General features: G+C 29.2%; 2 protein-coding genes across 4 annotated transcripts; one reads left to right on the top strand and one right to left on the bottom strand.

Annotated features, from left to right (window-relative positions):
• Window positions 1–1,129: 1,129 nt before the first annotated feature.
• LOC125071353 (dynein light chain Tctex-type) lies at window positions 1,130–2,551 on the bottom strand. Its single transcript, XM_047681562.1, has 3 exons — window positions 2,397–2,551; window positions 2,152–2,317; window positions 1,130–1,907 (listed from the first exon to the last, which is right to left on the bottom strand). Exons 1-3 carry the CDS (start codon window positions 2,430–2,432, stop codon window positions 1,759–1,761), a joined length of 351 nt encoding a protein of 116 aa, XP_047537518.1. The 5' UTR covers window positions 2,433–2,551; the 3' UTR covers window positions 1,130–1,758.
• Window positions 2,552–3,141: 590 nt separating this feature from the next.
• On the top strand, window positions 3,142–17,706 carry LOC125071338 (palmitoyltransferase ZDHHC2). 3 transcript variants are annotated; one of them, XM_047681541.1, is made up of 9 exons: window positions 3,142–3,361; window positions 3,438–3,559; window positions 4,414–4,520; window positions 6,206–6,443; window positions 7,774–7,854; window positions 8,914–9,052; window positions 11,574–11,700; window positions 12,713–12,820; window positions 15,728–17,706. In XM_047681541.1, the coding sequence occupies exons 1-9, from the start codon at window positions 3,196–3,198 to the stop codon at window positions 15,867–15,869; spliced, it is 1,230 nt and encodes a 409-aa protein (XP_047537497.1). In that variant the 5' UTR covers window positions 3,142–3,195; the 3' UTR covers window positions 15,870–17,706. The 3 variants fall into 3 exon arrangements, with proteins under 3 accessions (XP_047537497.1, XP_047537495.1, XP_047537496.1); XM_047681539.1 differs by lacking the exons at window positions 7,774–7,854; window positions 15,728–17,706 and adding an exon at window positions 14,680–15,222; XM_047681540.1 differs by lacking the exons at window positions 7,774–7,854; window positions 12,713–12,820 and having other exon boundaries at window positions 15,728–17,704.
• The last annotated feature ends 197 nt before the right edge of the window (window positions 17,707–17,903 follow it).

The following is a 17,903-nucleotide window of genomic DNA, read 5'->3' as shown; positions in this document are numbered from 1 at the left end:
TTAAAATATTATTCAGACACTTTTACTTTATTGTGGGAGTTTAAAATACTTAATCTCATGTGTTTCATGTAATATGAGACACTGCATTGCAGCTGTACAGATTTTTAATGCTGTAAGTAAATTGCTATAATAAATTTGTTATAAGTAGGTAAGAGATGGACCTCATAAGGTTGTTATTTCATTTGGTATCAATAAATATCATGGTGTCAGTAATTGAATTTTAAAGAATAGACAAAACATTACTTTTAAGGTTTGAGAAATAAAATTACCAAATGCATAAATTTAACTTTATATAAACAAAACAAAAAGTAAACTAACAGCCGGTTAACATACCACGGCTGAACCAAAGCCTCTGTTTCCTTTTGAGGAGAAGGTTTAGAGCTTACTCTACCACACTACACTAATAACCCCACATTAATGGTGGATACACTTGCCAGATTCACGATGTTTTCCTTCACAACAGAACACGAGATAAATTATAAATATGCATTAAGGACATTAATTCAGTCCTTCTTGCCCTGGATTTGAACTCAGAATACTTAGTTAAGATTGACTACAAAACAAAACAATTTTTTACAAATATATCTAGTTGTTTAGTGCCAGCTATAATTATAATAAATACAATATTCTCTTGCTAAATTGTAGTTTTTTTTTATTTTAAACTTTGGTTGATAAGACACTCACATTTTAGTAAATTGAGTTCCTTGGCTATAAAAGAAGTAGTTAATGCTCTTTTGACCAAATTTCGTCTAGTACAACCACTTTCAAATATGACATCTGTGTATGAAATATTGTTTTGCACATGTGTTAACACACACATGCACTCTCACATCAATCTTAGTAATCTATTAAGACTAGAGACATCACATGTTTTTTAAGTTAAGGCGATAACTTTCAAACATCCTAAAACTTTTAATAGGTTCCAAACCAGGCAACAAAATCTACACTTGCTAATATACACATAATACTTATACAAATGTTATAATGCTAGTACACCTAGCCTTACACAAGTAAAGATTTTATGAATTTAACCATGCTGTTATCTTCATCAACAATGCTGATAAGTTTCGAGGAAAAACACAACTTTTAACATTGTTTTTAGTCCAGATTGTAATAAAACAAAGGTAAGTGTGGTTAATTATTTTATTTTAATATGTCAAAGAGAAGTTGAGGGTAATCACAAAACATATTGTAAGCATTATTTTTCTAAGTGCAGGAACATATTACCTTTAAGTACTAAGTACTAATCTATCGATAATACATTGTTGCACTAAATTTAACAAAGATACATTTTTATATTTATCTATTTCAAGAGATTAAGGAAAAGTTTTATAATTGTTTTTTTTTTTTTAATTAAACTAACCCATTTTTCCAGTAATATTTATTGTGTAAGAAAATATATCCTACTTACTTAAAATTAAGTAATGACTATTATACTTAATTTCCATTGTTGAAGCAAGGTTCTAATTTTATTTAAGTATTTTATAAGGAGTAGAGCAATATTTTTATGATTTCTCAATTTTTATTCAAGTTTTTTCTAGAAGAGTTAAAAGTACAATCGAGCCACAGTGAGAAAACCTTATATAATCTATATAGGTTCTTTACTTGGGTGCAAAAAATATACATATTGTTTAGTATAAAAGTAAAATAATACTCTATTCTGAAGCAGGACTTTCACTTGAAACTTTTGTAATTTGCATAATATATGTGCTTAGACAGTTTGTTAATAGATCAATATTTGTTTTTTTTTATTTTATATTATATTCCAAGGCCGAAAACTGAAACAATACAATACATAGTTTTGTTTTCCCAACGCACTGTGCATGAGCCATCAGTATTGTTATCCCAAAAACATGATGATGCTGTATGTAAACCAGCTCCATTCTTCTGCATAATTGTGCAAGTTACTGTAAAAAATGATTATTTAAATAACATACAAATAGTTAATTAAACTTTCTTTTTTTTATTCACTTGTTAAATTAAAAAACAAGCACACAAATTAAAACTTGACAGTTCTAGAAAGGTCATTCCTTTTTACAAAAGATGTTTATCCAAAAATTTTACTTTTAATTTGATATATGTGTGGAAGCTTTACGATATTTTAAGTATCGAATTGTTTCTTATTTAAAGTAATTGATTGTTATAACTTACCTATATACTTATAAGGTTTTTGTAGTTTTGTAAGCTGACTTAAGCAAGACTCCACAACAGCGGAGGTCCACTGATTAACTTTGTTATGTTGATAAGCCGTGCCTCCGATAGAGTTTTCGATTGCTTCTTTTATAATTTTACTCACATCGTCTACAATAAATTGATTCTGAAACACGTCATGTCAGTTAAATGAAATAACAATCAATAACAACTTATTAAACATATCCCTATTAGTAAAAACTTACTTCTTCAGTCAAATCGTTGCATTCTTTAACTTCCATGATTAAAAATAAAGCAGCCTTACAGTTTTTTTAGGATTACAGAAAATATCAAAACAATAAAATTTGACGCTACGGTAAGACCTCAAACTCGCAAATTAAATGACAGTTACAAAAGTCAATACATAGTTAGTCATAGAATGTAGTACAATACAAGGCATTCGCGAATGAGGAGTATAAAATTAAAAAAAAATTAATACATTTGGATGCAAAATATGTTTTTGTTGTATTAAAATGTATTTTTTCATCAACCAGTTTTAATAAGTGGCGCTACACAATATTTATTACATTAATTATTGTTATATGAAAAATATATAAAAATATTTTTTAAAAATAAGTCATTCTTTTTAACAACTACAAGAAGTTTAATCAAAGTAAGTACATGATGTAGCTGCAAAGTGATAAAAATGATACATTATATAATACTGAATAGATATTATATTTTTAAATATTATTTTAATTATTTTTCATAAAAACTGACCCCATAACTTAATTGAAAACGGTGGCACCCAATAGTAAATTGTTTAAAAAACTGTAATATGCAGTTTTATTTCTATGTATATACAAATTATATAATATATACAACTTAATTAATCAGATGATATATAAGTAACTGAATTTATTACAAGTATAATAAAGATTATAATTTGATTATAGCAACAATGTTAAGTATTTTTTGATATAGCAAATCAAATTTAAACTTTCATTTTGGGCTGTCATTTTATTTCAAGTTGAGGATGGATATTTTCTTATTATATTGTCATTAATGGCTTCATCAATGCAAAATAATAGAGTTTCGCCTCCGGGTTACTGCGTATGTTGCAGAACGTGCAACATGTGGTGCTGGAGAGCGTTTAAATGGCTCCCCGTGTTGTTAATAGTGTCGATCGTGACATGGTCTTATTATGCCTACGTTATACAGTTGTGCATTTGTAAGTAACTAAACCATGGAGTTAAGTCAATAACGTTAATTACCACTTAAAATAAATTAATCCCCTAATTTTTCAGTTACTATTGAGAGTACGGTGCAACAATGTATATACCTCGTACTTTATCATATTTTGCTGATAATGTTTGCGTGGTCCTATTGGCGGACAATTTTTGCTGATATCAAACCAATTCCAGAAAAGGTATGCTAAAACTCTAACTTTTGTATAATGTGGTGAAGTTAACATTATGTAAACATAACATAACACTGAGTGCCTTAACCGTAAACAACTTAAGTAATTTTCTTATGGTAGTCTTATTGGGTACATTGTCAATATATCAAAATTTACAGAGAAAAATATATACAATAATTTATAAATTTACATTTGAAATACTCTCTTATGTGAGTGCACTTGGCTAATGCTCCATAGATACAGAGATGCAATAATATACTTTAATTTCTTTCATTACCTTAAACAAATCACACAATATTAGAAAAAAATATTAATGAAAATTATTTTTGTTTCTAAGCAGTGTAGTTAAAGTTTAAATCTTCTTAAGGACTTGACTTAAGTTATAGAGGATGTACTTCCCATATTAGAAATAGAAAGTAACTCCATTGTGTGCAGACAATTGGTGACCTCTATTGAGAAAGTTAACTTCTATAAAGAGGTCATGTGTTCAAAATAATATAATTATGTGGCCTGGTCTTAAAAGAGTATTTAAACCACATTCTGCCATGTACCAAATCATTAAAAAAAATAGGAATTTGTTTGTGATAAATTAACATTAAGCTTATGTGGATTTAGCATTAACAATTTATATTAAAAATAATATGCAAAAAGCCATGGGCATTCTATTCTTATTATCAAAGGAAGAGTTATTGCCCCTTTAGCACAAGGCCACAAAATTATTCATTTTCAAGTGCTGTCAGTAATTAGTTTGAAAAACTATCATACCTAAGTTATATAAATCTTATTAATGAGATAGATTTCATTTATTGATCGACATCTCATTGTTTAGATAATAGATATACAGTTATTTTAAAAATTTTCAGTATAAATTACCAGAAGCGGAATTGGAAAAGTTGCTTAGTGCAGAAACGGAGGATGCACAGAGGACAATTTTAGAGAACTTTGCTAAAGATCTCCCTATCGTCACCAGGTATTCTTTATATTTATATGTTATTTGAAGTATATTCTAATCTATTTAGTAGTTATTAACATAATTCCGTCGTTAATTATAAATTTGTTTGAAAGAATCAAAGCATATAGCAGTTTTAAATTTTACATAGGTATTATTATTAATATTATTTTATATTTTTATTGTATTTTTTTTTCATACATTTTGTAAATTTTAATTGGCTAAACTATATACATTAACAGCAGGTAAATGTCCCACTGCTGGAATAAAGGCCTCTTCTCCCTTTGAGGAGAAGGTTTAGAGCATATTCCACCACGCTGCTCCAATGCGGGTTGGCGGAATACACATGTGGCAGAATTTCGTTGAAATTAGACACATGCAGGTTTCTTCACGATGTTTTCCTACACCGCCGAGCACGAGATGAATTATAAACACAAATTAAACATATGAAATTTTAGTGGTGCCTGCCTGAGTTTGAATCTGAAATCATCGGTTAAGATGCACGCGTTCTAAGCACTGGGCCATCTCGGCTCAAACTATATACTGTAGATATAATTAAAACATGTATATTATGACTCAGAAATTTTAAGCCACAATATACATGTTTTTAATAAAATTTACAATCTATTGCTTAGCCATTTACAACCACTTAAACAAATTTCTAGTTATCAATAAAAATAATCTAAAATTAAAACTGATTACTCCATATCAGTGTGTATATCTGAGTAATATGCATGGAATTAACAATAGCTAAATTTAAGTCAAAATGAATATTTAATTCTTCTTCATATTAGTGTTCTTCTTTTTTGAACAGATCTTGAAAATATTTTTTTATTTGAACATGATGATTATATGTGTGAGCCATCATTTATTTTAATTTCATTCTTTTTAAACACATATTTTGATTTTTTCTGTTATCTGTTTTTCCTTTTCGTTTTTAATTCATGTTGAAATTTCTCAATCCTAGACTCAAATTAGCAATTAGAAAGTACAGTCAGCGTTTCTTTAAGATGGACGGCAAAAAAGAAATTTTAGAAAGATTTGCTAATGCTATCCCAGTTCTGACAAGGTTTGCAAATGTATTAATGATTTTGATAATTAGCTGGAATTGAGAAAATTATTGTCCAATATTGAAATACTTAATATGATTTCTTTTACACATTACATGAAAAAAAAAACACAATAAAAATATGAATTCATACTTATTATTTAAAGTATAATATAAATAAATTAATTTAATTCTGTAGTCTAGAGCTTAAAGGGTGGAAGTACATTTTTATACAGATAATGTCAAAATGCCACATCTTGCCATTTATAAAATCATTAAAAAAAATACTTAAATGGCATAAGCTTAACATTAGTAATATCAACAATATTTTATTATGTTAATAATACAACAAATATCTGTTAAAAAGTAGGGTAATTGTTATAAGCTTTTTTGAACCAGCCCACATTTTACTAATTACTCGATATATATGTATAATGTATATGCATGTATGATAACTCCAGATATGAATGATGTCTCGAGTTAATATCTTAGCTATCTAACTTAAGAGGTAACATTTTAACTTCAATTTTATCTAAATCTAACGAAAAGTTAAATTAATCGTGATCCATCTAATTTGTTTATTAAAATAAAATGAAATTATTTTCATTAATTTCTGATAAATGAATGAGTGTAACATGCTATATTTTTTTCTTTTTAGAACAATGTCAGGTTCTGTCCGGTACTGCAATCGCTGTGTGCTAGTGAAGCCAGACCGAGCTCATCACTGCAGTATCTGTTCGAGATGCGTGCTCAAGATGGATCACCACTGCCCTTGGGTCAACAATTGTGTCTGCTTCCACAATTACAAGTTCTTCATGCTTTTCCTCGGCTATGCACTCTTGTACTGTCTGTTCATCATGTCGACGTGTCTACCTTACTTCATTAGATTTTGGAAGGTAGATTCTTTTCGTTTATCTAGATCTCTCTTAGTAGGTTAAATTTATCCATGCATGTGCACTTGGTCTTGTCTAGTTTTGGAATAGCGTTTATTTTTTATATTTCAATAATAGGTTTTGTTTTAATATCATATTTAACACATAACATTAATACAAAACGATCTTATAAGGTTGTATATCAAACTATACAAGTGTAAATATAGGAATGAGGTCAATATCATCAAATTTCTCAAGGTACTTTGGCGATTGGATATGTTATAACACCAAATTCTATAAGAGGTGGTGACCACTCACCATCAGGTGGCACGTATGCTAGTTCCCCTTACCGGAACATAAAAAATAAACTAAAGTAGCTATGTATGTCCACGTTTTGAGATCCTAAGAAATAATTGTGTGTACACAACAATACGAGATTTAAATGTCTACAAATTGATAAATCAACTTTTAATTTGCATCTCAATAACAATTTTAATGTGACACACCATAAATCTGTAATTATTTTAAAAAATAAAGAAAAATTTAATGAAATACTTTGATAGTTTGGTCATAATTGTAAAATAAATTTGTAATATTATCTTTTGAACGACCAAAGGAAGCTTCAAAATCGGCAGATAGTTTATAGACATACTCGTATAGAAATTTTCATTCAAAAACTACAATCTACTCTATGAACCAACATTGAATGATGTCTTGTTAAGTAATATTGTTATGTCAATCCGTCGATTGATTATTCCCTCATTTGACTGCATATAAAAATTAAGCTATGATATAATTTATTTGTTAATTTCGTCTGTATGTATGTGTGTTATATGTTGAAAATATATAAATATTTACTAAATCGGTGTAAAAATAGGAACTTGATTGTATGTATAAAAAGTCACACGACTTGGATTAAGACTTTTTTTTAAAAATCAAATCGGATACCGTTATATTGCTTTAATAGAAATATATTACAGCTGTAAATAATTCACGAAACTAATATAACTTTAGGTAATATAATATGAACTATAAAAAAAAAATCAGCTTAAGATTAATTCGTTACTAGTTGAGTTGAGATAGCAGGTTTATGTAAGGGCAAACACCACTGAGTATTAGTGTGTAATTTAATTTTATAATTAATATCGTGCTCGACAGTGAAGAAAAACTTCGCGAGGAAACTTGCATATTTTGGCTGTAATTATGCCGTATATCAGTTATCCCATAGAGGATAATCCCACTTGACCTGCTTTTCTCCAAAAGCGATGGGGAAACCATTGTCCAGTGATGACAATAACGGGCTGTCAATATTGATGTATTTTTTTAATTTGAATTGGTCACACTATCCTTGCAGATGTATCAGGAATACAAGCATGCCCACTGCGATAAATTGTTCGACATCGGCACATTTTCTAAACAGTGCATGGATTTGAATGTAACCTCCTTTTTATGAACTACTTGTTTATATTCAAACTTAGTGATCATTTCACATGATAGTATGTAATGCAGTTCAATAGGTCGCATTTCAAAACGTTGGATTGATTAGATTATTGTAGTCCAAAGTACGAAATTATAGTATCAATTTCTAGTTCAGTGTTTCTCAACCTGTTTCTTTCCAAATTTAAAAAAAGACCTTCTATTTATGTTAAAGTTTTGTTTAGTTTTCGATTATTAAGGTTGAGAAGATTGACTCATAGATTGACTAGTGTCAGTGTAATTTCTGATGTAAAGAAGCATTACCATACAAACATTGCTTAATTATATAGACTTATCAAATAAATAGATAACATTATGTACTCAGTGGATTTCTCATGCATTTAAGTAACATGATTCAATAGTTTGGCATCTTTAAACAGTCATATATTCCACACTGTTTGAAATAATGTCGATATCGCAGTGGGAATGTTTTTTTTTTCTAGATTTCAATTGTTTATAAAGTTCAAACACTGTGGAACATATTTTACATAATGCTTATAATCTTTCATTCATAATCATTTTATAGAATCTATATTCGATATGTGAGAGAAGAAGACAGTAGCTACAAAGTTTATTAGTAGCTAGAATTAAGATACATAACATGATTTTATAATTATTTTTTTCTCATACATTCTCTTTTTTAAATATTTATCGAATCATATTATAAAAATCACAATTTATATAAATGGTGAATTTTAATGCTAATATTGATATTCTTACATATTATAATCAATGTAATAGCTTAATTAAATGAAAATTTATGTGTAAATTATAATCTGAAATTTCGATTTTGATGCTGCCTGGAATTAAACACAATTTAAATTATTAAACTCAATCATGAAATTTACACAAAAGGAATGGACATGTCTGCAATGATATAATAGTTCAAATTGAAAATCATTCTTATATAATCTAAAGTAAATAATGAAATTACAATTATAATTATATATATTATAAGTATATTAAGTTACGTATCTCTCGTATTTACTATTAAAACGATAATGTTTTTGTTATACAGGGTGATTTCGGGATGTCAGGCAGCGCAGGACGGTATCATATAGTGTTTGCGTTTTTCGTTGCACTTATGTTTGCTATCTCGCTTGGGTCTCTATTCGGATACCACTGCTATCTCGTCGCACACAACAGAACTACCTTAGGTATGGATATATTATAATTATATAATTTTATTTTTCAGAATTTTTGGTTCCATTTATCCTCACTTTGAATTGCCTTCCTTACACTGTACAATTAGAGAGATATTTTTGTTTTAATTGTCCTGAAGTGTCAAAACAATGATGAATATTAGCATCCAAGGGCTGTCTATTCACAATAGTTTTTAAGAGATTTCTTTCCTAGGGTTGCATTCTCTCAGTGGAGTCTTGAGAATATTAATAAATGTAGAAAACGAATAGCCCTTTATTTTTTAAACTAAACTATCAAACTTTTTTTTATATATAATTATACATTTCTACTCATAGGGACATTCTACTTATTATTATGAGATATATAAATATTTTTAAAGTATTTAAAGTGACTGCAATGACCATTCGTATATTACATTGTTATTATATTTGTAACAATAGTTCATATATTAATGTTTTTCAGATATGCTTGTTACGTACCGCCGCTTCGGCAGTCCGACCGGTCAGATTATAAACGCTATGCTTAAAAACATAATTAATGGTACTGCAGTCTCTTTGATGTAGATTTATTGAATTTACATACATATATAGTTTTGAATTAGTTGAATTTATTAATATAAAATCAATTTTTCAGTAAAACGTATATGTTGATTTAAATTAGTTAATGCTTAAATTTGATCAAAGCATTTAGGCTTAAATTTAGGCTGTTATTTAGATTAGTTTCCTATAATTTTATGAATTAATTTATCATAATCGTATTCAACTTACTTTTATTTCACGGTATTCTTAGTTTTACTTTAATAAAGAGGTCATTTAGGTGTATAAGGAAAAGTGTTGGGCCAATAATACTTCCCTGAGGGACAACAAAAGCTTATTTAGTGCTAGGGCTTTGTGCAAGCCTGCATGGGTTATGTATCACCAAATACACCCACATAAGATGTTTTTCCGCCAAACAGTAAATATTTGTTTTGGTTTAAAGGATGAATAAGTCAGGCACAAGGGACATAATGTCTAAGTTTCCAAGGTTAGTGGTGCATTGGCTACGTAAGGAATGGTTAATATTTCTTTCAGCGCAAATGTGTATCGGTGGTGGTGACCGCTCACCATCAGGTAAAACATTGCCAGTTGCACGTCTGTATACCTCTTAAATAAAACGTTAAAGTCATGCGTTCAATTTATGTTTAAAAGACCAATGAGATATGTCGTCAAATGTCTTTTTTATATCTAAGTTAAAAGTTAAGCACTCCTACAGGAGTGTTTATAACGTTTTCCAGGATCTTAGAGGTTAACGTCAGAACCAGTATTGATCTGTAGTTAATCTACTACTGTAGACAATGTCTTTGCTACCAGTTACTTTAAAGTTTAAAACTTTCGAAAAAAAGCCTAATAATCAACGTAAATAGTCAAAGGACTTACAATCAAAATTCTAAGTATTATTTAGAAACTTCTATATTACCACAGTCTAGAATGCTAATAGAGTCTAGGTCCATAATTATTTTATCTATTTCATATAGATTCGTCAAAAGAAAACATCTACATAATTTGCGTTTCTTGAATTAAGTTTATCAAAAGTACCAATTAAAAAAAATGCATTATGGGCAGCTTTGCGTCGGGTGAGAACCAGGAGAGACTATTTTAAATATGACTTTGTATAACAATTTTATATTATATTCATTTGTAATCTTAAAAACACTAATGTTAATTTAATAATAATTTGTTTAATCGCATTAAAAAAAAAACATTTTGTGTAATAAATTTATCGTTCGTGGTCTTAGTATATTTATACTGGTTTAATTATTTGTAGGTCATAAAGCTTTACTATTTTTACAGAATACATTAATTTTTGATTTTCATATTTGCGGTGTATTTTTATCGTTGCAGATGTTTTGGTATCTTCGGCATAATATCCTGTGTTTCATTCGTTTTAATTTTGATTAAATTTGATCATTTCCATTTATTCAAGTATCCCAAGATTTCTACAATGGAGATTAGTAACATTTTTGTGGTTTCTAAAGTGAGGCATTGTATATTTTGGTCTCAAAAAATCTCTTTCTTAAAACATTTTCTAAGTAAATATGCTTCTTCGTTCTCCAAAATCATAAGATTGAGATCGGTTTAACTATAATATTTCGCGTAGCAGTGTGTGTGACGCACACGCAATCAGACTAGGCTATTTTAGTTAGGTAACTAATATTGTACCGGCTTCACACAAGTACAATAATGGCTTATACTAATTTTAGGTTGAAGAACAACCATAAAGAGAAAAATTCTTGTTGAAATAGTCGGTTTCCTTCTAGTACAATATGCATGTATACATATAAACCTTTAGGATTATTGTTGCAAACCGCATTAAAATCTGCGGCGTGTCTTAAAAGATCTAAGCGTACAGACGTCAGGATCGACTTTTATTCTACTACGTAGATAAATCACAAAATATCTCTGTATTATAACAAGTTTAACACTAGTATCGGTAGTCGCAACAGATATATTCAATTTTGTACTAATTCACTGTTTTGTTTGATCTTCCGGCAAACAGAAGCGTTCCGAGCACCGATGTTCCGGGGAGGTGCGGACAAGAACGGCTTCTCAATGGGAGCTTACAATAACTTTAAGGAGGTGTTCGGCAACAGTCCGAATAAGTGGGTAGTGCCGGTCTTTACAAGGTAAAACTTTTCTTTCTATTTACCGCATAGCACATATTCACAATTAAATGTTAATTTATTAAAGTGTATTATTAAATAGTTCAACATTATGACAGCCATATGTTTGATATTTGTCATTCAAAACGTAATCAAATTATTTTTATTGTCAAAAAATATTGTGATTAAATTACGTGTACACGTTTTGTTAAATTGGTTTATTAATAAATAAATACCAGTCACATCGTTCTGGTTATCTTCAGAAGTTATGTGAAATATTTTATCAAGGTATACATACCGCTGAAATTCTTATCGAACCTAACAATAAACTAGATTTAACCGGAATGCGTGACATGCATGTGTTTTAACCGTAACTTTGTGTGTGTTACTCGATGTGTGGTTAACATGTGCATGTTTAATGTCTTAAAAAAAAGAAGTGAATGACATCCTAACAGTGTGTAGTCTTAGAGAGATTTTAGTGAAATTTAATACGGTTTCAGAAATCAACGGCACTAACAGTTAAATGTGTTTTTGGAAATTGTAATGTTTAGTTACTAAGCGTTAGGTCTGTTCTATAATTGTAAATACGCTAGTTACATTTGAGTGTTTAAGCATTACCTCATTTTTCATTAGATCGTGCTCATAACCATGCAATGATTCACCTTGTCATTAAATAACGTCACGTACGGGATTAACGGCACTCGCTCCTCATCACTGTTACTACATCATCATTATCACTTTATAATAATTATTCTATGCAAGTATATTTATATATGTAACATTTGTATCGTCACTCGTTTCGAATATAGAACTCCTATTTTTTGTATTACGCAAAGGGTGGCGCGGAATTAAAGTTTTTATTAAAAAAAAAACACTAAGCTCGTTTTGGCTTATCACGTGCACGTTGAAAACTTGCCAAAGGACTTTTTTAAGAAAAAAATGGAAACGATTCGTTCGCGGTGAATAAGTATTATGTCGTGAGAAGAGATAGATTCCGCGCCACTCGGCCCCCTCTCACCAGTACTCGTGTTGTCAGCCTCGGGGACGGGTGCGAGTACCCGGTGCGGCGCGAGCACCAGCTGCAGACGTTCAGCGCGCCGCAAGACGCGCTCGGCTACGACTCTATGGGCATCACGCGCTCCAGGTCAGAGCACGGTGGAGACTCGCCCGTCTCCGCGCACATACCTTGACACATTCCGAATCTTAAGTCCTTCATTATCTATCGAATGGGAGTGCGTGCTTTCAAATTGAAATGTGGTCTGTTGGTGTTGCCAGATCAGATTATTTTTACGAAGTCGAAAATTTTTGTATCGATAGTGGTGCATGTATTTAATTAAATTTAAACTTCTATCGAATATTAGTATTTATACAGATATTGAATGGTGTAGTTAATTTGAACAAAAATATAGCTTTAATAAAGTTTACATTATTACTTGTTTTGATGTTTATTTTTTTTTTTACATGACAACCGTTATATCTAATGGTCACTTAAACTCTATACCGCGACTTAAGCTGTAAACGATCACTCAGAAACCACTACTTCTGCCAAACGTTAGCCGTAATAGACGTTTCGCTAATCTTGCCAGAAATGTGCCAAATTAATTTTTCGTCGAATATAATTTATTGTTTTTGGTAAAATTTTAGGTGATATAATTTTGTAGATGTATTTTATATTTAGTAAATATTGCTATAATTAATGTGCCTTAATATATTTGTTATACATTTGTAACAAATATTCTTCCACTAATCTAATGTAATAATTTACAAAAACATGATTACGTCCAGTTGTATAAGCCTTAAAAGATCTTCGAATTATCAGTTGTGGTCATTCTGTTGTGTACGATCTCTAAACTAAACCAATTCAACAGGCCTACAATACTTATAACACTATAATAGATGTAGATGAGCATATATTAAGAGATGTCCTTATTAAACCTCACATATGAGAAAGAGATAGCACTATTGTAGTCCTGTTTATGTGGTCGAGTTTAGAGATTGATTACAACAGAGCTATGAACATATTATTTACTTATAAATATTATTAAAATAGTGCTCAAGATATGTGCGCGAGGTGGGTTGACATCAACAACATATAATGGATGAATTTATAATTAAATTTACATTATAATATATAATATAATAATGCAGTTAGTTTTTAATGCATTTATATTTTGCGAGCTACATACAACACACAAGACTGATAAAGCTATAGTGAATTCTGTTCGTATTTTTAAGTATGTTTTGTGCACAATAAACTTATTCCATTGTTAAATTTTGTTTCTTTTATTTATTTTTTTATTTTCATTATCCAAGGTCACGTAGATGACGTTTCATAGACAACGCACTCGAATTAGCAAGCAAATGGATACGTTTTTTTTTACGTCTGTGTGATGTATTGGCAGTTTAATAATTTTATGTATATATTGCTCTCAATTGGCTGCTGATTTTATTATTTGAAATAAGAATATGTATGGTTAAAATTATTTTGTAAAATATTATGAAACTAAATTTGTATTGTTATTGTTAACAATAATAACTTTTAATTTAGTTTTGCAGACATTTATATGGATTTTTTTTTATTGTTAACAGGCTTCAGGATTATATTTTAAAGCTTAATAATATTTATAATCTACGGCCATCAGAAATTGCTAACACTTTAATTTTTGCTTAGTATGACGGCCGATTCAGAGCACATTTTTTTATTAACCATACCAAAATTATTTTTTATTCCTCTTCTTCATTCTCTCTCAGTCTTTTTTCTTCTCTTATCATCATCTAACGGTGCTTTTTATTTGGATTATTTAAATATTAAAATGTATATTTTTTATACATGTTCATAGTATATGTTTGATATCCTCTTCTTGTGTACAAGAAATGGTATGTCAGAAATAATATTCAAAGCACCGTAAGATACACTTATTTTCAAAATTTCTATAACTCAACTAATATCTTATGCACATCAACAATAAAGACCAATATCGAATGAGCTTTTTAATATTTTAGCGTGGAGATGGCACACGAGACTGAGAGATGGAGACTTTGCCCCAGAAGGGGCCGGACCGTCCCGCAAATAGTATAAGGAAAACGCATTTCATAATTATTAATCTTCTAATTCACAATATTTTTATTACAGTATATTTAAAATAAAACCATTCGAACGATAACATGCTTTTCATTCATGGCAACACCGAGCCCGAGACGAATTTATGATGACGTCATTCACTTCTTTTATCGTACTCAGTTGAGAATTGTTAAAAATTAAGATTTGTGTCCTTTTGCATGCTAATTTTGTTTAGCGTTGCGTTCATAGCAGTTAGCTTGTAATAGGCTATGAATGCGTGCAAATTAAACGATTTTAAGTAAGCAAATTATTCTTCGTTTCGAAACCATTCCTGGCTATTACATAATATTTGATTATAATTCGATTTGCACGCATTGTTAATAGTGTAATTTAGATCAAGTAGACACCAGCTTGAAGTATTCACACATGTAGAACTTTATGCATTCATTGGCTCATTTCGAGAACATTAATTGCAGTGTGATGTAGTTACATGTAATATTCATAATCGAACTGATAATTAATAATACATATATTTATTGTTAATCGAATTGAAAAAAAGTAATCAGTTTATCATAATAGTTTTCCATTGTGTTTTTAATATATTTATTTTTGTATACACATGAATTTATTTAAATAAGGTCAGTTTTAGTGACATATAAGATTTTTTTTTTTAAATAAGGTTTTATATATTTTTAGGTTTTTTAAATAAGCTGAAAAAATAAATTAGAGCGATTTCCATATTATACACTAATGACTAAGGGATTAAATATAGCCATAGTGTATTATAATATATTTTTTATTTCATTGAGAACTTAATATAAATTAGAAAATCGTTACATATAATCTCATAGATAATCCATTGTATTTTTTTCATAAATAAATGAAGTTTCTTTTCAATATTTATCGTTTGTATAGAAAGTATACTGTGTATATGTGTGATATGAGAAAAGTATGTTTTTATACATTTTTATAACAATATGAAACGTATAGCTTCGGTGATGGCATCGTGTACCCGCTACCTCAGCAAGACGAAGACACGGAGTCCTTACTCAGTTCGGAAAGATGGGACCGTTGGGGGGAGAGAGCTCGACCCTTCGACGAACGGGAGAGTTCATCGTTCGACGAACTATGAGTGTAGGCGGCCACGTGTTGATGCAGGCTTTTGCGTACTCTGACCTCTAACCGTCGGGACTACATTTCGACTTTCAACTACAACTTGCTTTTGTCTGTTGACATGCTGAATGTTTATAATGTTCTTACATGCCAGAGGTTATAATATGAATTTTTCAGAGACATTAATAAATAATAAATAATGGTTTATTTATATGTCAACTCGGTACCAATATAGAAATGTGTGTATTTTATAATTAATTCCCGTCATATTGTGCACCCTGATTCCTACCATGGCTGGCCAGTAATAGAAAACTATACTTCAAACTTTGATTGCTACATCTAATTTGAAAGTGTTACTATAAGGTATAGTTTATATTTAAATGTGTTTCGGACTTCGGTACATGTATATTGTGTATTTGAGTGTACGTATTAAGGTATATTTATATTTATGAATTGATTGTCTTTGCGTATCAATAGATTTTAATTATGTTTATATTGAAAATCGCTAATAGCATTCCACTTGATGAGTAATTGTAGAATATTACAAGCCTGCATTGTAAATATGTGGCCATTAGTGAAGTCTATCGTCTGCTGATGGATTAAAATATTAGGTTAATTGGTGCTGTAGTATTTGTATAGGATATAATTTGTTAGATAATAGATTAAATTAGACGACAGGATTACTGAGGGCAAACGGCAAAATATTAATTATATGTAATTTGACACCATATAAATATAATAATGATACCGAATTAAAGCAGTTTGCATTTCTAAATCAATTGCTTGAATTCGTTTTTTTTTTATGTAGATAATTAAAAAATCTTAGAGAGCTTTTAAGAAGTAATGTGACAAAGAAATCGATTTGAAGTACCTCAAATTAGAAAAAAACAGATTAAATATGACGATTTATAGTTTTATAAATTTAATTTGAAAGTAAACAGCTGATTCAAACTTTTTTAGAGTTTTATAAAAATTAGATAATCATGATAAATATAATGATTTTTTCCTTATTTATTCTTGCTTGTAAATATAAATTGCTTACGATTTTGTAATAAGACTGCTAACGATATTTGTTAGAGGGAAAAAATTATAAAGTAGTTATGACCTTTATATAATATGTATATCTATATTTATGTTTTGAATGTCGGTACCAGAAGTATTTTATTACAAACACTAGTACCAGTAAGTACCTTTCAAGTGTGCCTGCTATAGCTATTTTGACCTAAGGACTACAGACTTTTTAATAAGTAGTTATAGTAGTAAATAATACATTATCGGTCAATAAATTAAGTTTTTTTTTCATACTTAATGTGTAATGACGCAAATGCAACAAGTTCAAATTTAATGTATACATTTATAGTCTTTGGTGACCTCCCAGTTGCAATGATCTCAGAAATCAACGATTGACAAGTAAAAATGTTGCAAGAATAAATGTTTTAATTTTCGATATAGTAATATTTCATACATTTTTGTTTTTTTTTTTTTTTTATTAATTATTAAAAGTCCAATTGATATTTGGTGCCTTACAAATTTGTATTTTGCTAAAATGAATTAGGTGCAATACAAAATAAAATATCGTTTTAGGATTAATTTAATTATTTGCTATGATGCGAGGTTAAAAGTTAAAACGACTGAAGCGTCTATCTAAATATCACAAACATTTTCGGTGATAGCAAAAAAGATTTGCCATTTAATTTAGAACAATTGATATTAACTGTCTGAAAGAAATTCTACGCTTATTTTTTTTTGTGTCAATGTAATTGGTTTGTTCTTAATGTTTACGTCATTGAGACAATAAAATATTTTTTATTAAAAATGATTCATTTGTTCCCCGATGAGCTCAATGAATATTAGTATTAATTAGTATTTTAATTGATACTTTAAATAATGATAATCTATAGAATCTATCGGTGTAATACAAAACCTAGTCAATATTTGATACAAAATACATAAATTTTACAATTTAATTAAGTACTTTGATAAGTTTTATAAAATATATCTACGCATTTCAAATGTTTTTTTTTTTGTTGTTCATTTTATCTGAATTGAGTAT

The sequence above is a fragment of the Vanessa atalanta genome, chromosome 19 (assembly GCF_905147765.1).
Source record: "Vanessa atalanta chromosome 19, ilVanAtal1.2, whole genome shotgun sequence".
Taxonomy (NCBI): Eukaryota; Metazoa; Arthropoda; class Insecta; order Lepidoptera; family Nymphalidae; genus Vanessa; species Vanessa atalanta.
This window is presented reverse-complemented; position numbering and strand designations above follow the sequence as displayed.